At 49.8% G+C, this 12446-nt stretch overlaps 1 protein-coding gene across 8 annotated transcripts in view; it reads right to left on the minus strand.

The window, feature by feature from the left end:
* Window positions 1-467: 467 nt before the first annotated feature.
* Window positions 468-12446, minus strand: part of LOC144152688 (uncharacterized) — a 57991-nt gene continuing 46012 nt past the window's right edge. For 6 of the 8 annotated variants that reach the window (XM_077684081.1, XM_077684076.1, XM_077684082.1 and 3 more), the window contains one exon: window positions 468-4935. In XM_077684081.1, the coding sequence (XP_077540207.1) occupies window positions 4339-4935 (597 nt within the window). In that variant the 3' untranslated portion in view covers window positions 468-4338. The remainder of the gene's footprint in view (window positions 4936-12446) is intronic. The other 2 variants (XM_077684077.1, XM_077684078.1) reach the window with 2 other exon arrangements.

A 12446-nucleotide genomic window follows, 5' to 3' on the forward strand; every position in this document is an offset into this window, starting at 1 on the left:
AAAAAGCAAGTCATCTCCCCCCCAAACTGCAAGGGGTTCACAGCGCATTACAAATGTATGTACACTTAGCCGTTACATCTTGTGCAAATGAAAGTGCTTCACTTGCCGTTCTTTAAAAGTCCAACAGAGAAAGCAAGCTGAAAGTGTCCAATTCTAGTGCCCAGCACAAGGCTACAGCCCGTGCCTTGTACACGGTACTCTAGCTTGGCCTCCAGAGAGCCCCCGAAGCAATCTTGACAATTCACTGATACCGTAATTTAAACATCTCGAACGGCCGGTTTCAGACTGAATAACACGCAGGGGTCTTAAAACCTAACGGATGCGCACGCAAACAGGAAACGGCGATAAGAATGACTGCCGTGCAACACTGTATGTACAAGTTCTGATCGAGCTGACCTTGATAGCGCACCCCACCAGCCAGCCATTTGTGTGTAGTGTATAACACTGTTGCACAGATTGGCGAGACATTAACCAAAAAAATGATGCTTTATTAGCACTAAGATTCCTCAGAGAATTTGGAAATGCTTCACACAGACACGTTCTCACACAATACCGTTCCTTTCCGGCCTCCACACAGGAGGGAAAGAGAGGGGAAAAAAAAAGCGCTCCATTCCAACATGTCAAGCGGACACGCACTCCGCGCGAAACACCATGCACACTAAGGAGACAAAAGCACACACACACGGTAATAAAACTCCTGAATGCAAAAGTGGAGGTAAAAATGGGGAGAATCACTCGAGATGCTCGGAAACTGTTGATCAGGCGGTTGGGAGGAAAAAAAAAAGAAAAACACGCTATGTACAACGAAGTGTTGACACGTGCTCGACACGTCAAGAGTCTGGCCGCCGGACTGTTACTCAGTCACAGATTGCTAGGCTCCCGTAAAGGACAAAAAAAAAATACACAATGAAAGGCAATGATGAAAAGAGAAATTGCTCGTCTGCATACACTTTTTACAGCGATGGGGGGGGGAAACAAAATGGCGGTAAGTTGGCTGCGGATATTATACACAATGCCCTGTAGCAGGCTCTTGTACACTACAGTCTGTTTCAATCTGCCGCGCGCGACAGACAGTGCCTGCCCTCGAAACTAAGTCCAAAATAAAAGTGCTAGAAAAACCAGCAGCTCAATGGCGGAGATCAAACCGCTCACTGCAATATCTTACAACTACATGCGCCATGGACCAGAGTCGTTTCTGCCCAACGCCCATTTCGGAACAGAGCGGGCAGGATTTGGTGAACTGGTCTCATCAGAGGGGTTTCGCACTGTAACAAGTGCAGTTTATTGGATTTCTTCTTTACTTTTCATATTGGGGGAAAAATAGTGAGCACCAAGTTCCAGCTTTTCAAGACCGTAGCTCTTTAATGCGAAAGTGGTGCTCAGTAGAGGATTGCCATTAAAGACGGGAATGTTAGAAGAAGCCCCGCTGAGAGATTTCATTTGAGAGCTTATACAACTTTATAGATTCCCCAGTATGATAGCAGACGTCTCTGTTGCAATAAACTGAAGGTTGTTTTTGCTTTCACTATTGTAGGAACAGAAACTTCTTCACTCTTTGGGGGGGGGGGGGGGGGGGGCTGCAGTCACGCCGGCTCTATCCTGCGCATTTGACACAAAGGCACCACACCTCTTCAAGGAGGGGGGGAGAAGGATGAACCATGGCACACACGGCTGCTGTGAAATATGCCGCAAAACACACCTGCAAAGGACTCTGTAGCAAACAAACTCGCCACTAAGCACTTGTACAGTCTACACAGTTTCCGACTGACCAGCCAGTCCTTTATTTTTTTTTTGTCACATCAGTTTCAAGAAACATGCAACGCCGACGAAAAAAAAAAGTTTAAAACAAGGAGAGAAAAGGTTATATCACATTATTTGCTGTGATCATGATTTCTACGTGGATTTCCCAGGCGTATTTCATTCCTCTAACTGTTCACTCCCCTCTCCATTAAAAAAAAATATCCTAAAAAGGGCAGGGACGAGGACTACACATTCATCCCGCCTTCCAAAAGTGGCAGAAAAACAAGCAACTGTACAGTCATGCTGGCAAAAGGAAAGACATCATTCATGTGCAAGGAAATGCAGCTTCTGTTAACAAGAAAAAACCAACAATGAAAAAATACTGACAACAATGTGCGCAAGAATGGGTAATCGCTTCCCGTTCCCCAAAATGCCTTGGGCCGGTGCAGAATGAGACATTTTCGCTTTTTTTTTTTAAATGCCTTGAGTATTTTTTACGCGCCCCGCTTTAGCCGACAATGAATGCGCATTACAATGAAACGAAGAATGCATCCTGATGTGCATGACCAACAAAAAAGGGGGCTGGCAAACGTCGCAGTAGACGTAACCTGTGAGCGTCGGCACACACACCCGCACATTTTAAAACACCCCGACCAGTTTGAATTCTGACAAACACACACACAAGGGCGGCACCGGAAGGGGCGCTAAATTTAGACAAAAAAATCCATGCAGCTGACGCCGCTAAAACGACAGATGTGGCGCTCCGCTGAAACCCCCTCCTGGTTCTTCCCCCCGCTAGAAAGCAGCAGCCATGCACTTCCACCACGCAAGCACACACGCACACGCAACTGGCACTGCTACCTGGAAGCATAAATATTGTTTCAGTATCCGCCCAGAATTGCTACAGATTCCTCCCTCGTCGTGTTTTGTACACGCGCGGGAGAGAGAAAAGCTTTCGCTCGTTCCTTGTAGGGAGAGAGAGGAAAAATGTTTGGCCAAAGTGGTGTTGTGCAAGGCCCCTCGAGCGCCCAGCGACACATCGAAGTGAAGGGCGAGGAAGGGAGAGGGAGTGGAAGAAAAGAAAGGGAAAAGAAAGGAGAGACAAGTGTAGGCACATTTTTAAGTAACTAGCCCCTGACTTATTGAAAGCCATCCGTGCAACGGTATTACGTAATTGATTTACTCTCCATTAAGTTCACTAGCCTCCTAAGGGGCAGAAACAGGAATGCACATAATAACCTAGCGTTCATTCGCAATTCATAATACCAGATTTACATGCATGGATCCACGGTACGCATTACGAAGTTTCAAGTGGTCACCATCAGGTTTTCGGTGCACTACAGAAAGTATGCCGCTGGCTGTAACGAGTCACTGATTGCAACAAGGCGAAACGAATGCACACCTCGAAGGACAAGGCAAAACATGCAACTTACTCAACCTGAATGTCATGCAAATGGCCCCGGTTTACTTTCTAAACAATGCATTAAAAAAAAGTGGCTTGCACAAAGATAAAAGCAGTATGCCAAGTGCTAGCTTAGCGTATTGAATTTCATGTTCAGCAGAGCTGTTACGTTTTAAAATCTTCCCAGCAGTTCAACGGCAACATTTTTGAGCAGATTGCAAGCAATAAATTAAGTTCTAAGAGTGACGAGACAAAATTTTCAATAAAAAGTAGACGAAGCTAAAAACAGTGATCATGTGGCACAAGTTGAGGTTTGTGGTAAACATTAGAACTAACAAAAAAAACTTGCAAGAGAAAAAAAAAAACATTTATACATGCGCGACACACAAACAAAACAAGGACAGGGCGAAAGATGTCACAAACGGCGCAACGCTCGCACTTCACGATCGTCTCACTACGAAGAAATTCGGAAGTGAACCAAGCACTTCCTGTTGATCGCAGAAACAATGGCAATGAAGGGGGGAACAAAGGGGAGACTGAAGGGGACACAGCGATGTGGCCAGGAGAGAGAAAAAGAACCCCCGAAGACGGAACAGGATAAAGAACGGGCGCATGGTGCAGCTGCCTTCTTTGCTGGTTTGCTCTGGCCTGCCGCACACACCACGTACACGAGGTGCTGCCAGGGACTTGCGCCACGAGAGAGTCCAGGCAAACGGGGCGAAGAGGGCACAGTTCTGGCGCGTCCTTCTGCTCCAAGCGCGAAACGTCATCGCGGCCTCACTGGCATGCGGCACGGACCGCCTTCCTGGGGAGAATCGCAGAGGAGATGAGGCTGGCACGCCGAAGAGGAGGGTCCCCTCCCCCCAGCGCACGTCACTTGAAAAGAGCACGCACAGTTGCTGCACACCGCACCCACGTGCGCACTCTCTTCTTCCTCCCTCCTCCTCTGTCCTTCCGAGAGGGGCGTGTCGCACACAGGGCACAGCGATGAGATTCCCGCGAGGCCCCGCGCCCAGCCGGCAGCCACGTCCACGATGAAGCGGGGGAACAAAACAGGTGGGTGTGTGGGAGATGCGTTATGGTTGGTGGGGGGCGGGCGGGGCTCCGGCGAGGGAGGGGATGGGGGCTACTTGTTGCATACGGCGCACCCCACCGCACCCCCGGCCCGCAGCGCTGCTTCCCGGCACGTGGCGCGCTCAGGTCCAGCTGTAGGGCCCGGGCAGGTGGGCCTGCGAGTAGGTGGCCGCACTTCCGGGCAGGTAGGGGGAGGCCGCTGTCGAGGCCACCGTGTGGGCTGCATGCGGCCCACCGCCAAATCCACCGGAGGTGATGCCGAAGCTGGCCAGCGAGTGCTGGTACCCGAGCGAGGCCAGCGGGTGCGCCAGTGACAGCGGCGATGCCAGCGAGGGCAGGCCCCCGCCCGAGGCGTTGTTGCCGCGCTCTGAGGCGGCTGCTGCGGCTGCGGCGGCGGCCGCCGCGGCATTCCCGCCGGCCGACGACGGGGTGCCGGGTGCCCCTTGCGACTCGTCGGTGTGCTCCGAGTGGGTGGTGGCACCCCCGCCGCCGGGACTGGGCGTGGACCCGCCCGAGGGCGGGTTCGAGTGGGTCTGGTTGCCGTGGAAAGTGTCCTCGCCAGAGTCCGAGTCACCGCCGTTGTCATGCTGGTCGTTGCGGCCCCCGCCCTGGTCCTCGGCGGCCTGGGCGGCGGCGGCAGCCGCTGCCTGCTGCAGCTTGGCCGCCTGGGTCTCGGCCGTCTGCTGCTGGGGGCACATAACAAGCACCGGCGTCGGCCACTGCTCGCGCAAACCAGAGCAGTCGCTGCCCACCAGTGCTCCAAACACGACAAACAGCAAAACACAATCTCAACAACACTGCCAGCTACACTGCCAGTGATTCTGGCGAAATCCTGCTCCTAAAACAGGCAACAAAACAAGCAATCAAACAAAACGTTCATGCACATGGCACAGTTAAAAATATGGGTTCAACGCTTCATCTTAAATCCACAAAATTCAGGAGGGTAGAATCAAAGCACTTTCATGGTAAGGGGAGATGCAGGTCGAAAAATCGCATTTTTTTTCCTGAGCCATAAACTTTTATATTTGAAATGATCAGGTCGAAATTCACACGAGAAATGAAAATTTTTTTATAAGTGGACAGCGGTGGCGTGACAAATAGCCAATAGTTGCAAAAAGTTTGCTGTTTGCATCCGCCTTAGCGGGAGTGTGGCGCCGCCCGCCATTTGCGATCGGCCGTGCGTGCGGCAACAGCAGTCTTTTCTATTTCCCACTAATCGTAGTCTCATACTTCAGCAAAAAATAAAAAGAACGCACATGTTGAACGCTTCAACCGCACGCCACGCAGCGCACTGCCACCTTTGAATGGCACCTGACAGTGGCCTGATCCTATGTCCACGAATAGTACTGATTGATCATGTTACGAAGCTTTGTCTGCATCTGCACGTAATGGCCAGACTGAAAGAGCGCAAATTCCAATGCCCGAAACGATTAAACTGTATGCAAGTACTGAGGAAGACAGCAAAATACACGTCGGAAAATGATCACAGCCGCCGCAGATCACCGCAACAGTGGTTGCGGTATCAATTCTGATGAGGGATTTGTGCTGTGAACGGCCAAGTTACAGTGCTGGAGGGTTTGAACAACTTGCTATGCCTTGTGCAAAAGGTTCTCTTCACTGTGACCAAGTTTCGTGCGGGGACAATTGCGTTTACACACATACTAATGTCTCGAACTTTAAACTATTTTCTCATGTTTCAATTTCTGGTAACTTTCACGTGCTGTGGAAAGGCATTAGGAAACGTAAAATTGGCATATGAAAATTTAATTTGGCACACTTATACTAGAAGATATGTAGAGTGCAGCTATCTAATGAAATTGAATAGGAAATATGAAAGCACCAGAGTATTCTTCCAGGGTATTGCAAAAAAAAATTACCTAGACTTCTAAAGTTTTTTTTGCGTATTTCCAGTTCTTGCAGCAAGTTTTTACCTAGATACTGCGCTGCGTGTCATCAAAAGGATTAAATAAGCTATAGCAAGATGCCTTTTGGGAGCATTTGGTACAGTGGAATCTTGGTGATACGAATTCGGTTGATACGAATTTCGTTGTGATACGAATTTTCAAAATTCCCCGGCCAAAATGCATTGTACGCAATGTAAAAAAATTCGGATGATCCGTTCGCATTTATCACCCAGTGCGGGTGATACGAACACGCGAGCAGATGACTGCGGCGTGGACGGGAGGCGGGAGTGTTTGTGCGGCCGTGTGGCCTTGGTCGCACGCAGGCACAAAATCATTAAGCGTGAACCGCATGATGCCACGGAGCGTTTTCTGCTCACGAAAACGCGCCGCGCACGCCACAGGCGCGCTGACGCCACCGCGAATACCACCGTCCACCCGCATGCGGCGCGCGGCGCGGTAAGCCGCGGCAACATGGCGGCGTCAACGGCCGCGAAGTAGGGCGGGTAGCTCGACCGACCGCTTCTGACCGCTCTTTACGGAACAAAAGAAGTTGCTTATGAAGTAAGGGAGCTGATAACGTGTCCGAAAACGACACTGTAAAGCATCGTCCGCGCGGCTAGGGAAAGCGCCTATCAAATACCCGCCACCATGGTAAGCCTAAACATCTCCGGCGGAGCCAGCGGGCTGTCCGGAGCGCTTTTAAACTGCCGCTATGAAGAGCGTGCCTCCCCGTTGGCGCAAGTCGGCAGGCTCCTCCCACTACCGCGCGCGTCATTTTACGAGCGAGGTAGTATCTGACGGGGGGGGGGGGGGGGGGGGGGGGGGGGGGCGAAATCGTCGACGCGGGCGTCAAAAGAAAGCGCGCGCAATCGCCGACGCGCCCGAATCGCATGCGGTTCACGCTTGAGTTCGTGTGCGCGCGTCGCGTCGGCGATGAGCGCGCGTTCTTTTGACGCTCGCGCTGACGATTCAGCCCGGCACCCAGGCGCCAGCCTCTGCCTCGGTTACCGCTAACGGCATTGGGAGCAGCCTCACGACTTGCGCCAATGGGGAGACGCGCGCCTCATTGTGATTGCGGCAATTTCGGAGCGCTAGCAGCAGCTGGCTGGGCCACCTCCGCGGTGGATATTTGGCGTAGATGACATTTTATAGTGCTTCTCCCATACTGTCACCTCCTTTCCCGCATGAGCAATTTAATTTACACCTTGAGCTCCATAAGCGGTTGCTGAAGCTACCTGCACCTCTTCGCGGCAAGAGCCGACGCCATATTGCCGCCGCCTGTCGCATGCGCAGCACATTTCCTTTTTACTCGTTTTCTGATGATACAAATTTTCGGGTGATACGAATATTTTTGCCGCTCCTTGAGATTCGTATGACCGAGATTCCACTGTACATGTAAAAGTTTTCACAAAAATTACAATTTGCTGTTGCATGACATAACGCAAAAACTATTACAGCCACATGAAAACTAATGGCATATTTGAAATCTGCGCGAAAAAATCTATTGCTGTCTGAATTTTAAAATCTGTAGTGCAAATAACATAGAAAAATGAAGGAAGCTCAGAGTAACGCATATAAGATTTGAATGTTGCGAAGCTGTACGCAACTTTTCCGACCATCAGAACGGTTTAAGTCCCCAATTGCAGCTTTGTAACCGAAGACGCACGGTGCGAGGCAGACTAACACTTTCGTGACCACGCCTATTCCCACTATTAGTATGTTATCGATTACAACAAATTCAAATTTTGGCACTCTCCGAGCGCTTCTGGACTGCTAACGCCACCTAAATGGTAAAGGAGGAAGTATTTTACCAGTTTGCTTTCAAGTTTCGTTTTTCCGCCGTGGGGGGGGGATTTTTAAATGTCCTTCACCGGCGGGGAGATGACTGGATTCGATTGGAAAACACTTTTATTGGGCCTGTCGTTAAAGCCTTACACTAAGACTTCAGACTTGGCCAGAGTCGCCCTCGCAGTGCCAACAGGCCCAACTTCGCTTCCAGTCATCGGGTCACTCGGGCTCTTGCCTGGTCAGCGCTCAATGACCCACGGGACGGCCTGAATTAGGTTGTCCTGGTCTTCGGACCACTTCGCCTCCTCAAAGGCGGGCGGCAGTCTCTTCCCGTCGTGGATTCGTCCCGGAAGTTGAGGCAATCCCAGACGATTTGCTCGAGGGAGACGAGCTCACAAGGTTTCAGTTATGGCATCGCCACTGCTCGCCAATGCTTCGCGTGAACGGCGAATTTCGACGGATCCCAGTGTATGCGAGCTTGAGAATCTGGGCATGATGGTAGCAGCACAGGCACGGAAGAAGACTTCGATTTGTCAGACTTGAGTATGGACAGCGAAAGTGCGTCAAGTCGCCCCGGACCATCACCAAATGTGCGCTGGTGAGTCTCGCTTTCTTCTCCAGTCACTTGCTTTATTGTGGACACATTGTTGTAAACGGATCTGGCCCTGTTTTAAAGGCCACAGTTCTTTCTGCAGCGTGTCAACTTCCTTCGTTCAAGCCAGACCACCTGGGGCTGGCTGCACAGAGAGTAGAGTTTTGTCCACGAAGACGGCCCAGAGTTGAACTTGGCGTACCGCTCAGGAGCAGCGCGCAGCTGTTCGTGTTTATATTTACATTGTCGTATGTAAATAACTTTTGTACTTTCACTGCTCGTATTTGCAGTATTATTCTAAAAGCGTTTAACGACCAAAGTGTTTATTTCAAATTGTTTTTATGTTTACCGTGCGCAAAGTAGCATTAAGGTCAACATTTCTTCCTTTTTCTTTTTTTGTTTTGACAATTTTGATAAAACTCTCAATGCATCTGTTGTTTGAAATTATTACTGTTGGAAAGCCCCATTATTCCTCCATCATTTCATAACTTGCACTTTATCCGCTGGTCGGCAACTTTGGCTAGTTTCGGTTTTGAAAATTGGGGCGATCCTAGCGGCAAGGTGCTCCAGCATGGCCCTCCTTTCTCTTTCCCTGAGCGTTTCTTTCGTTTCACACCGTTCACGCTTCCGAGTCCTGAAGCATGCGCAACAGCTCACCGGCGCCGATTTTCCTTTTTCTTATTTTTCTTGTTCTCTCTCTGGCCGCACGGCGGGCCAGTTCGGTACGTGTGCGAGAGAGCCAGCATAGGGGGGTTGCCTAAACGTCTCCGCGGACTGAAAGTTTCGCTGCGTTATAAAATATATTTTAATGCATTCTAAACGTTGAGCCACGGAGGAAGGAGCGTCACCAGTCCTGCGCAGCTCTGTGGTGCAGCAACACAGGGCGAAACAGTTCGTCCAAGTTATTCGTCTTCCCAAAAGATGAGAGGTAAGCAAATTAGCTTTGTACAAGTTAAACGGGACTCTTCTTTGCGCATGTAACGCGAGGTTAAGGGGACACGCGGGTCGAAAAAACGCGATTTTTTCGAAATATACCGATTTTTTGTTTTCCCTTGCATTAGCATCTTTGACTATCCTTCTTTCATGGGTAAAAAAATGAAAACGAAATACGAACGAGAACTTAGTGAAAAATGTGTCTGAATGACTCGCGGTGACCCAAGAAATCGCGCAATCAAGCCAAATTTCGGCCAGGTTTGAGAATTTATTCCGCACGGCAGCGTGGCTCGCCGCCATTTTGGTCACTTGAGAGAGGTAGATCAAGCCTTCTTCTCTCGATTGAGCCGCTCGCCAGCTTCGTATCTCCGCGTAAAAAAAATTAAAAAAATGTTTCTTCCCGCTTGTTTTGCGAGCTCCCACTGGGCATTTAAATCACGTGACGCGAAAGCGGGACCGCCATTGGCTCTTGCCGCTTGTGAGCCGCCATCGCCCGCATCGTTCCGTTCGCTACTTCGCGCTATCTTTTCTATTTCCTTATCGTGTGTTTTTAATCGTGAACGGTGAGGAGAAGCGTGACTTTTGTCGCCGGAAGCAGCGTACTTCATGCCGGTACAAAGGAAAGCGCAAGCGGCGCAGCATTGTGACGACCACGGCCAATGCCGGCACGACCGGCACCGTGAGGCCTAACGGCGCCGGGCCTTCAAGCGTTGCAAGCGCGGCTCTACCAGGCGGGGCTGATTTTATCAGCGAAGATATCGACTTTATAAGCGCATCGGAGAAGAAGTCGGCAGCCTTCCAAGGTGAGGAGACAGCCAGCCACGGGAGCGGTGCAGTTATCTGTGGAGTCGGCGCTCTGACTGACCTTGAGTGCCGCCGTGTGCGCGACGTGCGGGAAGTGCGAACTCGTCGTAGTCGAGGTTGCGAACAAGCGGAAGGGCCTCGCATCGGTACTGGAACTGAAGTGCAAAAACGAGAAGTGCCCTGCGGGAGTGGCTTCGGGAGTGATTTCTTCTGTTTACTCGTCGCAGCGCGCTGCCGCCGTCGGTCGCGGAGGCCGCAAACCGGAACTCTGCAGTTCCGGTTTGCGGCCTCCCCGTGATAGTTTCGCCGTCAATGTGAAAGCGGTACTCGCTGCACGCGCGGTTGGCATCGGACACGATCAGCTATGCAGGTTTTGTGCCATTCTTGGACTACCAAAACCACAGCATCAAAAGACGTTCTACAACACTGCCAAGAAAGTTCATGTTGCGGCCACAAAAGGCGTCTCTGACAACCTTGCTGAAGCAAGGCAAGTAACTGCGTTGCAAGCTGGTCAGACTGACCTCAGTGTGATTTTTAATGGTACTTGGCAGAAGCAGACACGAGACACAACAGCACTGCCATTTCTCTTGACACTGGTCTCTGCCTGGATTTTGAGGTGCTGTCAAACTACTTGTACTTGTAGCTGCCACCAAAAGCTTGATGAGCAAGAGGAGGAAGTGTGGCAAGCCTTTCATGCCTCTTGTGTGTGAAAAAAATGTTGACTGCTCATCCCATGCCATGGAGACGGAAGCAGCACTGCGCATCTGGCACAGGACGCTATCGTACAACCTGCAGTTCACTGTAGTGGAGACTGCCACTGCCCTCACAGGGTTGTGGTTCAACAGAGGCCACACTAGCTTTGAGCAAGTTCTCCAAGAACTGGGAATCTTCCCTTCAGAAGAACTGGTCAGACTAAGCAATGCAAGTGACCAGCGGAGGGTCAGGCAGATGTGTGCAAAGCTGACTGCTAAGGCTAGCCCCCATTGCCGCAGCCTGGTGAAACGGTCCCACACCAAGGACTACCCCAGCAAAAACCGTGAGGGTGCAACTTATGCAGCAGGAGCATTCTAGTTTTAGTACCTCAATGTGGACATTTCGGACTGTATCCCCACCAAATTTCATGTTGTTCGAGCAAGAATTTCTGAATCTGCCAAAGAAATAAACTTTCAATTGCGTTTTTCTCAGCTTGTTGTTTTTGTCCGTTTTCTGAGTTTGTGCACACTTATTTTCCCAGTTAAAGTTGTCCTATCAGGATGAAATTTTGCACAAATGTTCATTATAACACGTAGAGTGCACAAATCTTGTTCATTATGCAATTTGTGTCCTTAGATATTTCTGGCGGTCATAAAACAAAAATATACAGAACAAAAAAGGCACACTACCAGTCATTTTTTTTTCGTGGCGAGGAAAATGATGATGAGGCTTTTTTAGGTAGATTTGTGCACTCTGCAGTTCATAAGGAACCACCTAGGCTATTTTAAAAGTTTCAGAAAAAATTTTTACTATAAAAAAAAGTGTGCACAAAAAAGCCATTTTTCTAAAAGTCATGCTGCGTAACATTTTATCCGGAGCAGCTATTCAAAATCTGATTACATATATGACCAGAGGAGCTCAATCTCTATAAGCTGTGAAAATTTCAGCCTCTTAACTTCATTATTAAAAAAAAAGTTGTTTGGAGGAGCACGTCCCCTTAATGAGACGTGTTGTCTTGGAGTGGGCATGTAACGCGAGGTTAATGAGACATGTTGTCTTGGAGTGGAAACTAATGTGCAAATATATCCCAGCTATTCCAGGTGCACACAGTTTTAATAAAAGTGAATGCGCCTTAGGCGCGCACTCTCTTCCTCGTAAGGTGAATTTGTGGCGGCTTGTTTTATGATTGCCCTATTAACTGCTTCAACGCGAATTCACGTTTATTATCAATGTTTTTTTTTTGTTTTGTGCAGCATGTTTGAGGCTTGGTTAATGCCCCATGTCGAAGACGGTTTGAGACTTCATTGGAAGTTTCCTCCGGTGACTCTCCCCAACCCCTCCTAAGTCATCATGGCGCACCTGCTCACAAAGAAGGCAAGCTCAACTGCACGCGCTTCTTGCCGTTCAATGCGTGCCTACTACCACGGCAATTGCCAGCGTGGAGGTGTTTGCGCCCTAACCAATTTTTCCTGCGCCATCTTGCTCCAAAATGTATATTTGCGGCGAAACTGCTGCC

The sequence above is a fragment of the Haemaphysalis longicornis genome, unplaced genomic scaffold (genome assembly GCF_048455015.1).
Source record: "Haemaphysalis longicornis isolate Haplotype H1 unplaced genomic scaffold, Haemaphysalis longicornis Haplotype H1 scaffold_9, whole genome shotgun sequence".
In the NCBI taxonomy this organism is placed as follows: Eukaryota; Metazoa; Arthropoda; class Arachnida; order Ixodida; family Ixodidae; genus Haemaphysalis; species Haemaphysalis longicornis.